Here is a 17,644-nt window from a genome sequence, read left to right on the forward strand (position 1 = left end):
AAGCTTATCAAACACAAAACTACATCTTAGTCACTCATTTTTATATGAAGTTTCTAACAAACTGCAAGTCTTAATGTATATTGAAACCTAATTGTTTCCTAAATTTAATTATAAGTAATAGATTTTATTAAATACTGGAGGGGGGGGTCCCCTCAGCCCGGCCTGTGCCCTCTCGCAGTCTGGGACCCCTCGGAGGATGTCCACCTGCTGGCTTAGGCCCGCTCCCTGGGAGATCGGGCCCAAGCTGGCAGTCAGACATCCCTCTGGCAGCCCGGCAGCCCTAAGCTGCAGTCGGACATCCTTAGTGCTGTTGAGGAGGCAGGAGAGGCTCCTGCCACCACTGCTGTGCTGGCAGCCATCAGCCTGGCTTGTGGCTGAGCAGAGCTCCCCCTGTGGGAGCGCACTGACCACCAGGGGGCAGCTCCTGCATTGAGCGTCTGCCCCTTGGTGGTCAGTGTGTGTCATAGTGACCAGTCATTCCCAGTTGTTCTGCTGTTAGGGTCAGTTTGCCTATTACCCTTTTATTATATAGGATACAGGCCTAGTGCACGGGTGGGGACCGGGTGGTTTGCCCTGAAGGGTGTCCCAGATCCGGGTAGGGGTCCCACTGGGGTGCCTGGCCAGCCTGGGTGAGGGGCTGATGGCTGTTTGCAGCTGGTCACACCCCCTTCAGGGTGGGGGTCCCCACTGGGGTGCCTGGCCAGCCTGGGTGAGGAGCTGATGGCTGTTTTCTGGCTGGCCACACCCCCTTTAGGGTGGGGGGTCCCCACTGGCATGCCTGGCCAGTCTGGGCGAGGGACTGAGGGCCGTTTTCATGCTGGCCAAGCCCCCCGGTGACCAAAGCTCCCAGCCTCTCCTTTTTTTCTTTTTCTTTTTTATTCTGGGATTTATTTACCTTCTATAATTGAAACTTTGTAGCCTTGAGAGGAGTTCAGAGCCAGCCAGGGCGGGAGGGAGGGAAGCTTGGCTTCCTCCTTCGCCAGGGGCAACAGAAGCCTCCTGCTTGCTCCAGCTCCGTGGCCCCGGCCGGCTGAAAGCAGGTATCTGGGGTTTTTTTACCTTCTATAATTGAAACTTTGTTGCTTTGAGTGGAGCTAAGAGCCAGCAGGAAGCTTGGTTTCCTCCATCATTGGGGCAACCAAGCCTCCTGCTTGCTCCAGCTCTGTGGCTGCCGGCTGCCATCTTGGTTGGGTTAATTTGCATATAGTTGCTCTGATTGGCTGGTGGGCATGGCTTAAGGCGTAGCAAAGGTATGGTCAATTTGCATGTCTGTCTTTTATTAGTGTAGATAAGCTAAGTCTACATATGTTATTTTAAAAAACCATAAAACTTTAAAAATATAAACGTAGACTGGCAGAAATGAAGAGATTTGCTTGTTTAGAAAGCATCATTATTATAAAAAGATACAAAGTATATCATATTAACCTATAAATATGAAGTATCCAAAACTAACAAGTTTGGGTCAAGATGGCAGAAGAGGTAAATGTGGTATTCCCATCCTCCCACAACCATATCAAAATTATAACTAAACTACAGAACAACCATCATTCAGAGCTGCCTGATGTCTAGTTGAATGGACACTCTACAACTAGCAATTAAAAGAAGCTACATGGAGACTGGTAGGAAGGGAGGAGAAAGAGGGGGGAGGGGGGGGATGGGCTGGTCCCACACCCACATGTGAGAGGGATGTCTCAGCTGCAGAAGCTTTCCCATACAAATCGCCTGTCCTTGATCACACTTCAAATGTTCCTAATAATTCTCAACAAGCAGCATCTGGCCTCACAGTGACCTATACCTCTCACTAAGCAGCCCCAGGCCCAACACTAGCAGCAGGCCTTGGTTCACACTTTGGCCTTGCCTGGGCACCTCCAAGTACAGCACAAGTAGCAGCCATGTGCAGCTCACTTTGTACTTCATGCCAGGTGGCCCCAGGCAGAACATAGGTGGTGGCTGGCCTTGGCTTATACTTCCTATAAGGACACAGTCAGCACACCCAGTATACAGTTTCAGATCATGTCAAACCATCACCCAACCACCTCCACATCTACACACTCAAGGGGCGGACACAGCAGGCAACCAGAGCCCTTTTGAAATAAGTTCTGCTCTGTGGGTGGGCCCACAGATGATCCTCCATGGTGGTAGCCAGTCCTTGCAGCTTTAAAATTTTAAATTAATACAATCTATTTTGAGATAAACCCACCACAAACTATACTTTCTCAACAACCTCTCATCATCATCTATAGTAATAAAAGCATAATATGCTAATTAGACCGGACAGCCAAACTACCTTCCAGAAGTCCTTCCAGACAAAGCTGGGGCTGTGAGGGCCGAGGCAAGCCGCCACGGCTGCGAGGGCCCAGCCCCTTGCAAGAATTTCATGCATTGGGCCTCTAGTTATATTTATAAAACTATGGATAAAGCCAACACCTCATTGGAAGGATAGTGGGTTTATACTCTGCACTGCACAAACTCAAAGCATTATAATTGATATTTGTGCCTGATTTTTTAAAAGTTAAAGCAAAAAATAATTTCTAATACTAGGATTTTTATACACCTAAATTTAGCACAGTCTGAAAAAAGCAATCATTACTCACTGCTAAAAACTTAACTTTTTATACAATATCTTCCCAGCATTACAAATCACAAGTTGAATCTATTCCCAATGATGTATCTAAGCAATGTATTTAAGCATTATAAGTTGAAATGTGTTCAAGCATGATTTGTGAAAGATATTACATTGTCTTAGTAAAAAATACAGAATAGTCTTTATAGCATGACTATGTAATTGAAATATCAAACAGAAAATTTCAAAAAAACATGTAATACACATCCTTCGGATATTATTTTGCCATAACTACTTTCACAGCATACCACCAAGACTAAATAGAATCTTGATATTTGCGATGAATATAAAGACCTTTTGAACCTACAAAGTTACAAATACTACTAAACACATCCACTTCAGAAAAATTACTGTGTGCCTATCGGGAAAAAAAACACACAAATCCTCATTAAAATCCAGGTGCTAAGTAATTCTCTGCCCACTCAATAGCTATTCAACGTTTTTCCTGAAAAATTATCAACTGCTTCATCACAGACTTTGCAGCTTTTTAATAGTCAAAACCATGAATGTTAAACCCTTGAATGTCAAGAGTCTAAATGTTTCAGGAACAAATGAAGAAATAAATTCAATAATCTTCTAGGCATAATGTCAACATGGGATTTGTCACCTAAAAAACAGCATTTCTCCTCGGGAAATGAAAGCTTAAGTTCACATAAAAACTTGTACACAAATGTTTATAGTAGTTCTATTTATAATCACCAAAAACTGAAAATGCATATTTCCTTCGATCAGTGAATCAAAAAACAAATAGTGGTACAACCACACAACGGTATTCCAACAAACACAAAGTAACAAACTACGGTATATACAAAAACCTTGATAATTTTCAAAGGTATTATGCTGAGTACAAGAAATCAGTCTCAAAAGGTAACAAAAGACAAAAGACAAAACAACAGTAATGCAAAACCAATTGGGTAGTTGCCAGGGTTAGGAGTAGGGGAGGGGAGGTGGGTAGGCATTATTATAGAAGGAGATCATGAGAGAGATTGAGCTATTCTGTACCATGACTGTGCGGAGGTTACATGAATCTATACACAGGTTAAAATTCACAGGCCTATATTTTAAAAAGGCCAATTATACTATATGATAGTTTTAAATATAAACAGCATTTCTAAGAAATCAACTAATTTTACTCACCCACTTTGAAAAGTGTGACAATGTTGTAAACAGTCAATTATTAAATAAGTGTGCTCAATAATATTTGTTAATGGTGATAACGTAACAAAAGACAACAAATCAAGTGACTGAAAAATCCTTTAAAACTCTACTAACTTTGTAATCAAAAGGACTTACCAAGTTCATTGAGACTCTGGGCAGCTTTTGTTATCTCTCTACTACCCCCTTGCAGTTGTCCTTGGAGTCTCTTACTGAGATGCAAGATGCGAATTATTCTCCGAAGCAAATCACAGGCAACCTGTACAAATATCATAATGTTCAATAAGTAGGTAAATCTGGCCCTAGCTGGTATGGGTCAGTGGATAGAGCAGTGGCCCTCAAACTGAAGGGTCACTGGCTTGTTTCTGGTCAAGGGCATGTATGTACCTTAGCTGCATGCTCGATCCCCAGCCCCATTTGGGACGCATGCGGGAGGCAACCAACCAATGTTTCTCTCTCACATAGATATTTCTCTCTGTCTCTCCTCCTCCCTATACTCTCTCTAAAAAATATCCTCAGGTGAGGATTAACAACAACAAAAAAGTAGGTAAACCTGTCCATTATTTCCAGATGCTACAGATTAATTGTCTTTTTTGTTTTTCTACCACTCAGTAACCTAAATAATCATAACTTCTAAAAATCATCATTCAAAAACTCCAATTTATCCCCAATGGAGAGAACTTGGGATTGAGGTGCAACGAAACCCAGGGACTCTTCTCTAGGCCAGTGGTCCTCACTCTTGACTTCATATTAAATTCAAGTTCAAAAAGCTCCAATGCCAGGCCTTAGCCCTGACCAATTAAATCAGACCCTCTAGCAGTGTGAACTAAGCATCATATATATATATTTTTTAATATCCTAAATGGTGCCAATGCGCAGCCAAAGCTGACAATCACTGTCTAGGACTGCCCAGCTTCCTACTATGGCCTCTTATTATTTCCAATCCTGGTCTCTTTTTTCTGCGTCCCTAGGGGAACAGACTTAAAACATCTCCCAATTTTACTAGACCTTAAAGAAGAAGTATGCCCTACTTGAATTTTCCTATGTTTTTTTTGAGCTTATTTCTAATGCTTTTACTTTTAACCATATTAATCTGTCACCAAGTCTTATCGACGATTTCTCTGCTGCATAACATAATTGTTGCTTTACTTCTATTCCTACTAGCATCACCCTAATCCAAATCTTTATCACCTTCACCTTAATACTGTGGTCCCCTGGCCAGCTTTCTGAAATCCATCCTGCCAGATTTATTGTCTTAGAAACAGTTTTCAGCACTCCAGCCCCATTTTTAATAAACTTCACTGGCTTATTATGTTGAATATTCTCAGAATAGCATTTAATAAAATCCTCAGTCAACAAGTCTTAGATTATCTGTAATGCATTACCTTTCACCATTTCCTAATATAGTTGCCTCCACTCCTATCAATTTTTCCTTCCTTATTTTTTATTTTAGAATTTATTATCAAATATAATACAAACATATTATTCAGCACTAAAAATAAAGGAGCTATCAAGCTATGAAAAGACATACAGGAACCTTAAATGCATATTACTCAGTGAAAGAAGCCAATCTGAAAAGGCTACATACTCTATGATTCCAATTATATGACATTCTAGAAAAGCCAAAACAATGGAAACAGTAAAAAGATCAGTGGTTGCCAGGTGTTGGAAAATGAATAAGCAGAGAACAGGTTTTTAGGGCACTGAAAATACTCTGTATGACACTATAATGATGGATACATATCATTATACAGTTGTTCAACCCCATAGAATGTACACCAAAAGTGAACCCTAATGTAAACTATGGTTTTTAAGTGATTCATCAATTGTAACAAAGGTACCACTCTAGTGGGGGGGATGTTGATTAAGGAGGCAATGCATGATGGATGCAAGGGATATATGGGAATTCTCTGTATTTTCCTCTCAAGTATACTGTGAATCTAAAATTAGTCTTAAAAATAGTCTTTAAGCCCTAACTGGTTTGGCTCAATGGATAGAGCGTCGGCCTGGGGACTCAAGGGTCCCAGGTTCGATTCCAATCAGGGGCATGTACCTTGGTTGCGGGCACATACCCAATAGGGAGTGTGCAGGAGGCAGCTGATCAATGTTTCTAACTCTCTATCCCTCTCCCTTCCTCTCTGTAAGAAATCAATAAAATATATTTTTAAAAAAATAGTCTTTAAAAATATATAGATATAAATACTACATAGAAAATAACAAACAGAAATCACAGCTAAATAAACTTGGAACCACCACACAGATCAGTAGAAAGAACCATGTCAGCCACTACAGAAGCCCTCCAAGTAACCCTCTGCCAATCACAAAACCCTCCATCCATCCCCCTCTACTCCTCATCCCAACCAAAAGAAACCACTATACTGCCTTTTGTGGTAATCACTTCCTTACTTTTATTTATGATTTTATTACCGAAATGAATATACATAAATGCCATAGGTTAATTTTCCTTTTTAAAAGTATATAAATTCCCTAGACATCTTTTTTTTCCTTTGCAATCTGTTGAATATATTGGATCATCTGTCCTATAGTTTCCCACAGACTGAATTTTCTTGATAGCATCTCCACAGTGTAGTGTACCATGTTCAACTATCTTCTATACTTCCTATACATTAGTAGTTGTATGTGGGCAGTTTCATTAGGTTCAGGTTTAATATTTTTGGTAAGCTCATTCATTAGGTGGTAGAATACTTATAACACATGTATGATTTCCTCTTAGTGCTGTTAGCAACCACTGAAACAATGTCAAAATCCAATAAAATGATGACTGCAAAATGCTGATACTGCAATTCTATCATTTTGTCTTTATTTGTGTAGCATACAAAACTTCTCTACTAAAAAAAAAAAAAAACACAACTTTACCCCATCTACTATTTGTTTAGCCAGTGGTAATAATCATACAGAAAAGTAAGGATAAATACTTGATTCTTTTGCATGGTTTATCAGTTTTTAAAATTAAAAACTGCTTTCCTAATATCCACCAAAGATGAACAATTAGTTGGTTTTGTTTCAGCTATCATTATGAACGCAAAGACTTAAGCAAAATAAAGGATGCCAATCCATTGTAGCTCTTATCCTTATAGATGCTCACACTGTCCCACTTTTGGCCCGTTTGAGCCTCTGAAGGTGATCAAACGTACAGATCTCATGGGAGGCTGAGAGGTTTCCTGGGACACAGAACTTTCAATTCTAAAACTTGGAGAGTTGGTCATCCTAGAGCAGAGGTGAGGAACATCCAGCCGGAAATCATTTGGTCTGGCCCTGTCAAGGCATTAGGGGTGAGTTAATTAAATGGCTGACCAAATATAGCGGGCTAATTTTTAAGCTGATAATTTTGTATGGCCTCGAATGATGTTATAAGTATCCAAATGGCCCTTGGCAGAAAAAAAGATTCCCCGCCCCGACCCTAGAGCCTAGTCAAGTTGGCTGCTGAATCCTCTTTTTTTTTTTCTTCTGAATTGGGACTTTTTTTTTTTAAAAGAGAGAGGAGAGAGGGAGAGAGAGAAACATCGATGTGAGAGCACAAAATTGATGGGCTGCCTCCTGTATGCCCCCGACCAGTGACTGAGCCTGAAACCTGGACACATGCCCTGACCAGGAATCCAACCAGCAACCTTTCAGTCCATGGGAGGACGCCCAACCAACTGAGCCACACTGACCAGGATGGCTGCCGAATCCTTTTGTCATGATCTCTAGTTAGTAGTTGGTGGTATAAAAATATTCCAGGATCATTTTATATAGTCCATGTCCCAGACCTGGAATGAATGATTTACAAAGGAGCCCTGGTTCCTTTTAAAAATCAACAGCATGTCAAGACCACATTCTGGGAATATAGATTTTCATTCCTGGGACTTTTCAATAGATATACATAGGAAATGTTAGAATTAAAATATTACATCAATATTCATTTTCTTTATTCCACAATACACATAAAAATTCTCAGATTAACATTATACATATACATTTGTACAAAAATAGTATATACATCTATAATGTACATACCATTTTAAGATAAAATGAGTTCATACTGATACTTTTGATTAAAAATCAAGAACACAGGGTGTGTATTTAATCTTCCAAAGTATTTCTTCTACACAGGGACTCTCGACTCTCAAGACAGGAAATAACAGAATTAGAATAATTTAAAATTATTCCTTAGCTTTGTTTCACAATGCACAGAAAACATTATCTTAATACAAAACCAACACTACAAATATATAATTGCTGAAGATAGTTTTTAAAAGCTGTTTTGTGCCCTGGCCGGGTAGCTCAGTTGGTTAGAGCAGCAGTTGCCAACCAGTGGGCCGCGGACCACTGGTGGTCCGTGAGGTCCAAAAAGTTGGCGACTACTGGGTTAGAGCATTGCCCCCAATATACTAAGGTTCCACGTTTGATTCCAGGTAAGGGTACATACAAGAATCAACGAAAAAATGGATAAATAAGTGAAACAACAAATTGATGTTTCTTTTTCTCTCTCTTCCTCTCCCTCTCTATAAAAATTGTTTTGCACTTGCTCTCCCCACATTTTTCTATAATTAGATTTTATTACTTTGCCAAAATATACAGCTAATTAAGTAAGTCAGAGAAAGACAAATACTATAAGATTTCACTTTTATGTGGAATCTGAAGAGCAATATAAATGAACAAACAAAACAGAAACAGACTCAAAGAGAATAGACTGATAGCTGCCAGAAGGAAAGTGGGTTGAAGGACTGGGTGAAAAAGGTGAATGGATTAAGAAGTACAAATTGCTAGTTACAAAATAAAGTACAGCACAGAGAATATAGTCAATAATATTGTAATAACTATGTATGGTGCCAGGTGGGTAGAGGGGAACACTTTGTAAAGTAGATGACTGTCTAACTACTATGCTGTACACCTGAAACTAATACAAATTAATATTGAGTGTAAACTGTAATTAAAAAATAAAATTTAAAAAAATACAGCTATTTCATACTATACTCTCCTATATATCAGTCACTTAATCCTAATACTAATGTGCATCACTAGTCCTACTTTGATGTTACTCTAGTCATTTTGGTTGTCTCAAGCCATTATCAGATTCCTAGGAAAGGCTCATAGGAACCACCAACACATAGGAACCTGCATCCTTATATGTGGATAGCAATCTCTATACTTGAAAATCAGTTTGGCTGGTATATCAATTTCTATTGCTGCACAAGAAACCAACCCAAAACTCAGTGGCTTAAAATGACCTGTTATTCCTCACAATTCTGTAAGTCAGGTATTCAGGCAGGGTTGAACTGCTCCATGAGGTATGACCTGGGATTACTCACTATGCTGCACTCAGTTAACAAGGCTCACCTGGATGATATAAGAAGGTTTCACTCATAGGTCTGGTGCCTCCGTGCTTCTCTACCTGTCATCTCCATGTGGCTAGCTTAGGCTTCCTCACAGCATGATGGTGTCAAGGTATTTAGATTTCTTACATGGACAGTGGCCTTTCCAAAACGGAAACAAAAGTTGCTGTGCTCCTTGAAGGGTAGGCTGAAAACTAGCACAGCATCACTTTCACCGGCATGAGTTCCTTGGTTTTGCTATTCTAGTAGCTCTATATGTTTTACAATGTTTAGGGACAGTGGCATTTTATGCTGCTGTTGTCATCCTCCCTCTTTATTCCTTCCTAGTACATTCACTTGTTTGGTGGACAGTTATAAAGCCAGTATAATGAGTCATCATTCCATATTAATAATACAGACAAAATTATTTGATATCATATCAACTGAAAACTAAAAAGACTCCTACAAAAATATAAAATGAAAACCATGTACATATAAAACATATTAAAAAGATAAAAGGTTTTATGGATGATTTCCTCCTTCATTCCAACATTTTCTTAAACATTCTTATATAATTTCAAAGTTAAAAAAGTAAAAAAACTTTTAAATGAAAAGCTAATGTATATTTATAACCTAAAATATTTAGAGATGAAATGTAGTTAAAAAAATAAGTTAAAATGATTAAAAAAAAAAACTTATATAATAGGTGTGTGAATTACCTCAATATAGCCGCTATATTTTTAAAAACATGATTAAAAGTATTTAAAAACTTACAAGATATTTATCCTCGGGTGAGGATTAAAAAAAAACACGTACAAGATTTGAAGTTAAAAACTCATTTTCTTATATAATTTTAAGATAAAAAATTTAAAAATCCTATGTAAGGAATAATAGACTCCTCAAAATTTATTTCTGAAAGAATGTTACTAAAATGAGCTAAGATAGAGCTAAGACAGAGATGATTCTTAGGGTGATAATTCAATTCAATTCATGCATTCATGTACATAGATGAACTCAGAAGCTTCTGCTTGAAGAAAGAGTGAAATGGTAATAAAAAGCAAAAAGAATTAAGTTTAAATGTACTTTCTTCCAATTGAGGGCATAATCATAGAGATTTTAGGTTCAAGGCAAAAATAACTTCGTAGCTATTTCTTTCTTGCTTTCAAATACCACATGTATTTAAATGAAATAGAAGCTCAAAGAATGAAGAGATTAAACAGGAACATTAAAGTTTCCCAGACAAAATGAACAGAATAAAAATGGTTAAAACATAAGCTTTCAAAGAGGCCTCAGACTTCAAAACTGTTTGAAGGGCAACAAATTTCTAAAATAAACATCCTCCCTAAGGTAAGATGTTTATCACTCAATACAGGAAGAATTAAATACTGGATATAAAGGTACCAAAAAGTACCTAGGCATATTTCGTTTTCCTTTTACTCTCTTCTCTCTTCCTTCCCTTATGATAATTTGACCAAATTCAACTTGATTGTCCCTGTAGTGTAATATTTTTTAGAGTAAGAGCACAGAATTAGGGCTAATAGTTAATAATAATAAAAATAAAAAGTGCTAATCTTAATCACAATCTTAACCTCTCATGTTTACATCACCATAAAAAATGAAAACATCCATAAAAGTAACTCTCACAGCTTCACAGAATCATAGCATTTTAGAGCTAGAAGAAAATTCACAAATCCAGCCCACACTTTCATTGTAAAAATGTATTATACCACCACCACTACAACAAAAATGATAATTATGTGAGGTAAAGAACGTTTTAACTAACCATGTTATTAAATCATTTCACAATATATCCACATGTCAAATCATCAAGTTATACACCTTAAGCTTATACAATGTTACATGTCAATTATATCTCAATAAAGATGGGGATAGAAAGACACTAAAGTTTGTTCATCATCGTGCAACTAGTGATAAAGAGTAGCAGTCAGAGCTCATAACTCCTAATCTGTGCTCTTCATCTGTACTTTATGAACCCAGATTTGTTGGGGGTTTTTTTGGTGTGTGTGTTGTTGTATTTTAATGCCTTTATAGATTTTTAGAGGGAGAGGAAGGGGGAAGGATAGAAAGAAACATCGATGAGAGAGAAACATAAATCAGCTGCCTCCTGCATGTTCCCTATGGGGGATTGAGCCCACAACCTGGCATGTGCTCTGATGTGAATCAGACCTTGACCTCCTGGTTCATAGGTTGATGCCCAACCACTTAGTAACACTGGCCAGGCATAGGAGTGTTTATTTATTAGCAGAACTATTCAGCACTGTTAGTCCTTATGTGCATCATAGAATGTTGTTTTGATTATAGATTGTTTAATTTTAGGCAATGAATTAAAATTTAGTTAAATTAAAATTTTAATTTCTGTTCACTTCTCTGCTTTCAACTCCAGATCTTAAACATGTCAGAATCATGTTTCTTTTTTTTCTCCCTTGTTCACTAGAGCTTTTTGAAAGTAAGTTTGAAGAATCTTATTTTTGTCACCTACCTAGGTATTAGTGATAAAAAAAATTTATGTTTATGCAGGATTTTATAATGTAAGAAAAATTTCAAGTATTCTAAATCATTCCATTTTTATAATTACTAGGGGCCCAGTGCACAAATTTGTGCACTTTGAAAGGAACTGTAGGCCACAAGGCTGCAATGGGCACAGGGGCAGGTCTTGGCTCATCCTCCGTGCTCCCGTCCAGCCCTCCCGCCACAGCCCCCAGGTCCCGTCTGTCGGCAGCCCCGCTACTGCCACCACCGCTCCCATATGCTGACTGCGTGGAGCGATTGGGGCCGGTGCCGTCAGCAGGTGCATGCAGTGGCTACTGCCCCAATTGCCCCTCAGGAGCAGGGGTAGCTAGAGAAGCCCTCAGGGGTGATCGGGGCTGGCAGCCACTGCTCACACCCGCTGACGGTGCCGAGCAATCGGGACCAGCACCGGGCACCGGCAGCAGTTGCGAGCAGGGCCATCGCCAGCAGCGGGTGCGAGAGGTGGCTGCCAGCCCAGATTGCCCCTCAGGAGCAGGGGGAGGTAGAGAAGCCCTGAGGGGTGATCGGGGTCGACAGCCGCCACTCGCACCCACTGACATCACCGAGCAATTGCAGCCAGTGTAGGCGACGGCAGCGGGTGGGAGCGGTGGCTCCAGCGCCAGCAGCAGGTGCACATGCCCAGAGGGATCACGGCGCACGGGAGTAAAGAATTTTCAGTAACCACCAGAGGCTGGCCTTGGTCTGGCACCACTGCTCACCTGCACCACCAACCCACCATGGCCAATACCCGCCATGTTCCGCACTCTGCCACCCGCTGCTGACACCCGCCATGTTCCGCGTGCACCCCCTGGTGGTCAGCACTGATGATAACAACCGGTTGTTTGGTTGTTCTGCCATTCAGTCTATTTGCATATTAGGGTTTTATATATATAAATGTTTAGAGACTACAAAGCTCATAATTTTATTGATGAATAAACCAAGGTTCTGAAGTTCCTACAGCCAGTATGCAGCAGCATTAAGACTGTGAAACAGATTTCTTTCTCTAAATTTAGTATTCTTTGCTTCTGATTCTGTAGAATATGTAAAAAAGTACAAAATATAGTTTCTGTTTTTCAGAAGCTTTTTGTAGGTAAAAAATGCACAAAACAAATCTGGCCCAGCCAGTGTGGTTCAGCGGTTGAGTGTCAACCCAGTAGCGGGATTGCAGGAGGCAGCCAATCAATTATTCTCTCTCATCACTGATGTTTCTCTCTCTCTCTCTCTCTCCCTCTCCCTTCCTCTCTGAAAACAATAAAAATATATTAGAAAAGACATGAAAACTGAAAACCTACCTGAAGTCTTGCTAGTTGTGCAGTACGGGATACTATTTTATTATACGGCTCAAAAATTTTTGCTTTCATCCTAAAGGAAAAATAAAGAGAGGAATGATAATAAAATCATCTTCAAAATATCAACAGGTGATAACCCTTCCATTCCAATTATTTACAAAATGAATAACAGTACCTATCAACAGCTCCCTGTAATGCCCCAATTCTTGTCTGCATCATCTGAAGAACACCTAGGAAAACATAACAGCTTACATTACTTTACAAATTTACAAGGGCTCAAATTGGGTAAAATATTAAATTAAAAGAAATATATATACATATACACATATAGAGAGAAAATTTCAAGTTTTTCTGCCACCATTGTAATCTAAGCGACCAATACCCTTTACCTGCACTATTGTAAAAGCCTCTGTCTCCCCCTCCAATCCTTGTTCTGTTGTAGGCAATTAGACAGATATGGGCACAGCAAGGACAATAGGCCAGATAAAGAAGGGAAGGCTCCAGGTGCCTAGCAAGGTACAATCAATTGTAGGGTAAGAACTCGCCCAGGGTGACTTTTCCTCCCCTAGCGTATCACCGGTCAGGTTTGGACCCCTTGACCTTTCCTCCCCAGAGATAATATCTAGCCCTCAATTGTATTTCAGCTCCAGGACCAGATAAGCAACAAAACCAGCCTTGTATCAGATGCATGGAATAATGACCCCCTGCCCTGATTGGTGCTGGCCAATCAATCAGTGGAGACAACAACCCTGAAAAGTCACACCTGGAAAACTGCTGAATATTCTGAGATCTTCTCCTGGGAGCACCCCTAAAATCTTCACCCTCAAAACCCTTAGGACAGAGGACCCAGTGCACTCTCCCTTCTGGAAGCACACCAGTGCCTTTCCCTTCCCCTCCCTGCCCAGGCACTTTACCATTAGCTTCCTCACTCCCAAGCTCCAAAGGCCCTCCCTTCCTTTACCTACCTAACTCGTTTCCTAAGCCTATTTCTTCTAGGAATTACTTCTTCTACCTCTGTGATTTACCAACTAAACGTTCTTATACTGTCTGGGTCTTGGCTCTGAATTCTTTCCCAGCCAGAACCCAAGTACCAAGGTTGCTGAACCTGGAATCTAACGAATTCTCAATATTAAAATGAATAAATGAACAAAAATAAACGGGGTAACTTTTAATAAAATAGGTTTGATAAATGCATCTCCAAACTACTTATATGGCAAATATTAAACTATCTTAGAAAAGACATGGGAAAAAAAGCAGATGAAGTACAAGTTGGGGTAATATTCCTTTTCAAATACATATCACACTTTCAGCATCTCAAAATAATATCCTAAAAGGGGTCAGAATACACATCATGCTAAATGAATATAACTAATTCATACTTTGACTTTTTATGTTAAAATAATCTGGAGAATATTCTTAGGTAATCATCAGAATTCAGAGAAGCCAGCCTCTGTACTCTAAGCAACAGGGTGGGAACAACCAGCCTGAGGACTGAATAAGGCCCGTGGTAACATTTGATCCTGCCAAGGCATTAGGGGTGAGCTAATTAAATGTTTGACCAAATATAGCAGACTAATTTTAAATTGATAATTTTGTATGGCCCATGAATAATGTTAAAAATATTCAAATGGCCGAAACCGGTTTGGCTCAGTGGATGGAGCGTCGGCCTGCAGACTGAAGGGTCCCAGGTTCAATTCCGGTCAAGGGCATGTGCCTGGGTTGCGGGCATATCCCCAGTAGGAGATGTGCAGGAGGCAGCTGATCGATGTTTCTCTCTCATCGATGTTTCTAACTCTCTATCTCTCTCCCTTCCTCTCTGTAAAAAATCAATAAAATATATTTAAAAAATATATATATATATTCAAATGGCCCTTTGCAGAAAAAAGTTCCCCACCCCTGCTATACAATCATGGAACAAATAGCTATTCTAACTCAATCCAACAGTATATTTTAAATATTGTAATCAGTGAAAAGCATTCTGGGAAAAACAAGCACATTACAGTACTAAACACATATTAAGAAAACCACAATTTTTGTTGTGATAATTCATATATACACACATACATTCATATATGCACTCAGAATCATTGTACTACCATGCCATCCTTATGGATCTTACAGATGAGAAAATCATTTAACGTTCGTTTTAAAAATAATTACTACTAAAACAGGATATTACTTACTTGCTTCCAGAAACACATACAAAATACTGAGAGATTAAAAAAAAATTAATCTCCAGTAGTAAGTTAGTACTTAGAGCCTAGTATTTAAGAACATGGTCTGATACACATCCTTAATATTAAAATAGCAGACAAACTATTATTTCTGAAAATACTAAGTTCTTCATCAAGATGTCTTAGAAATAGTGTACAAGCTGAGAACAATACCTCTGAGTTTATAAGAAACACTGGGGAAAGCATTAAAGAATATTGCATCACAATAGCAATATCATTCCTCAAGAATTTCATCAACACAGAAAAAGATCACCTAGCATTCTTTTGATGTGCAGTGATTAATAATGGTAATCACAACACAAGCAATAACATAAAACACTATATTAACATTTCAGATTTATGATACAGTTTAATCAAGAAGGAACAAAAATTCATAAATATTAGTCAAACAAAAATAAGATTTATAAAAATAAAAACACAATGTATTGTTATTCTACTAAACTTCCATTGAAAAGCGTTTCAAAGAAAGCCAAAAAAAAAAAAAAAATCAAGCTTACTTCCACTACAAACCACTCTGGTGTTGCTGATGTTTTAGTTGTTTTAATTAACTAACAGTTAATAGAAATACTAAATGTGTCCCAGAAATTGTTTTAAGCATTTTGCTAACTCATTTAATCCTCAGAATAACACCATGTTCATATATATTAATACTTTTCTCCTATATAGATAAAACTGAGGCACAGAAATATTAAGTAACTTGTCTAAAGTCACACATCTAGTAACTGGCAAAGCAAGAATTGGAACCCAGATAGTTAGCTCAGGGTTCAGCAAAGCTTTATTAAAGCTTTATTAGAGCATAGCCAGACACATTCATTTGTATATTTTCTGGCTTCTTTCACTCTGCAATGGCAACAGAGACAGTATGGCTTGCAAAGTCTAAAATATTGACTATCTGACCCTTAACAGAAAAAGGTTGCCAATCCCTGTTCTAGCTCTGTATAATCTGTAATAGTTAATGGAAATATACCTTCCAAAGACTCAATCCCAGTTGCTTGTGCCAATAAATCTTCATGTCTTGCAACAACCTGAAAATCAAAAATGAATAATCAGCATATGCTCTAAGTATAAGGTATTTTTCATTGTGATCGCCATGTAACCATACAGGAAGGACGCAAACATTAACATGAAAAAAAATTGCAGGTGCTTAAGATACATTATTAGCAGGAGCACAAACACACTTATAGTTCAACATAGAGGGGGGGAAAAATAAAGCCTTTTCACTAGCCCCTCACTTTCCCAATGCGATGTGCAAGTGGAGTTGTGCCAAAACTGAAAAATAAAAAACAGCTAATTCTTGCCATGCTAATATATGCTTTCACTTTAAAGAATGTTTTTAAACATCAGATTCTCTTAGTTCTTGAACTTAATTCAGCATAATCAAGACCACATAATTCACCCAACCACTGTAGCTCAGTGGTTGAGTGTCAACCTATGAACCAGGAGGTCATGGTTCAATTCCCAGTCAGGGCATATGCCTGGGTTGCTGGCTCAATTCCCAGTAGGGGGCGTGCAGGAGGCAGCCAATCAATGATTCTCTCTCATCACTGATGTTTCTATCTCTCTCTTCCTTCCTCTCTAAAATCAATAAAAACATATTCTAAAAAATAACAAAAATAAAATTTAAAAAAATGTTTAAATAAATTTTTAAAAAATAAAAAAATTATAGAATTGTAGTTGAGACAGGAACCTTCAAGATTTTCTACTGCAATCTCCTCTTCCTTATTCACTCCCCACTTGATAGATTTTTTTTTTAAAGCAAGAATCAAAGGCATTAAATGATATCAATGGCAACAGCACAGCTGAGATTAGGAACCATCTCCTAAGTCCCTATATTGTGTTCTATCCACCACAAATTGATCAGCTTTCTGTAATTTCACCAATTGTTATACTTTGTGCTCATAATATGTGAACATCCCAATTTTTCTTATTCACATTTGAATGTTCTACTTTCAAATTCCATTTCCTTTATCAAAGTCATCTTATTCTTTGCTCACCTATATTCACTGCACATCAGTTAAGGTGGTGAAAACAAAGTATGAATAATGTATTTTGAACAGATCAGTATATTAGTTTTTCAACTAACAAAAAGTAGTTTACAAAAAACTTTGCCAAAGTATACTTTGAAAAGTAATCCACACTAATAATTATACATTTGTTTTGAAAATATTCCTTTAGACTAAATAATAAAAGGATTATAAAAATTGTAAATTATCACTTTAGGCTGAAAAATCTGCATGATCCAGAAGACTGGAATTACCTGTAGGTGTAGTTCTTTATCCAACTGACTGATTCCTTGGGCAAGTTTTGCTAGTTGTTCAGCAATTACAGCTTGATGAATAGATTGGGAAGTATAAGTCTTTACATCAAAGTCTTCATTTAAAAAATCACTATAACACTCTGAAAAAAAATTAGAAAAAGTCTTTTAAGTACACTGCACTAAACCGCAAATAATAAACAACAGAACAATTACAATCATAATTAACATATGTTGAGGTCTTT

General features: G+C 38.3%; 2 protein-coding genes across 3 annotated transcripts in view; both read right to left on the reverse strand.

Annotated features, from left to right (window-relative positions):
• The window catches only part of LOC132211130 (ubiquitin-conjugating enzyme E2 R2-like), a 920,533-nt gene that overhangs the window by 732,057 nt on the left and 170,832 nt on the right, over positions 1–17,644 (reverse strand). The window lies entirely within an intron of this gene.
• COG5 (component of oligomeric golgi complex 5) overlaps positions 1–17,644 on the reverse strand; it is a 196,409-nt gene that overhangs the window by 163,837 nt on the left and 14,928 nt on the right. Inside the window, exons 2-6 of the mRNA XM_059655688.1 lie at positions 17,403–17,542; positions 16,113–16,170; positions 13,087–13,141; positions 12,915–12,984; positions 3,917–4,037 (exon numbers count right to left, since the gene is read on the reverse strand). Of these exons, the coding sequence (XP_059511671.1) occupies positions 3,917–4,037; positions 12,915–12,984; positions 13,087–13,141; positions 16,113–16,170; positions 17,403–17,542 (444 nt within the window). The remainder of the gene's footprint in view (positions 1–3,916; positions 4,038–12,914; positions 12,985–13,086; positions 13,142–16,112; positions 16,171–17,402; positions 17,543–17,644) is intronic.

This window comes from Myotis daubentonii, chromosome 10 (assembly GCF_963259705.1).
Source record: "Myotis daubentonii chromosome 10, mMyoDau2.1, whole genome shotgun sequence".
Classification (NCBI taxonomy): domain Eukaryota; kingdom Metazoa; phylum Chordata; class Mammalia; order Chiroptera; family Vespertilionidae; genus Myotis; species Myotis daubentonii.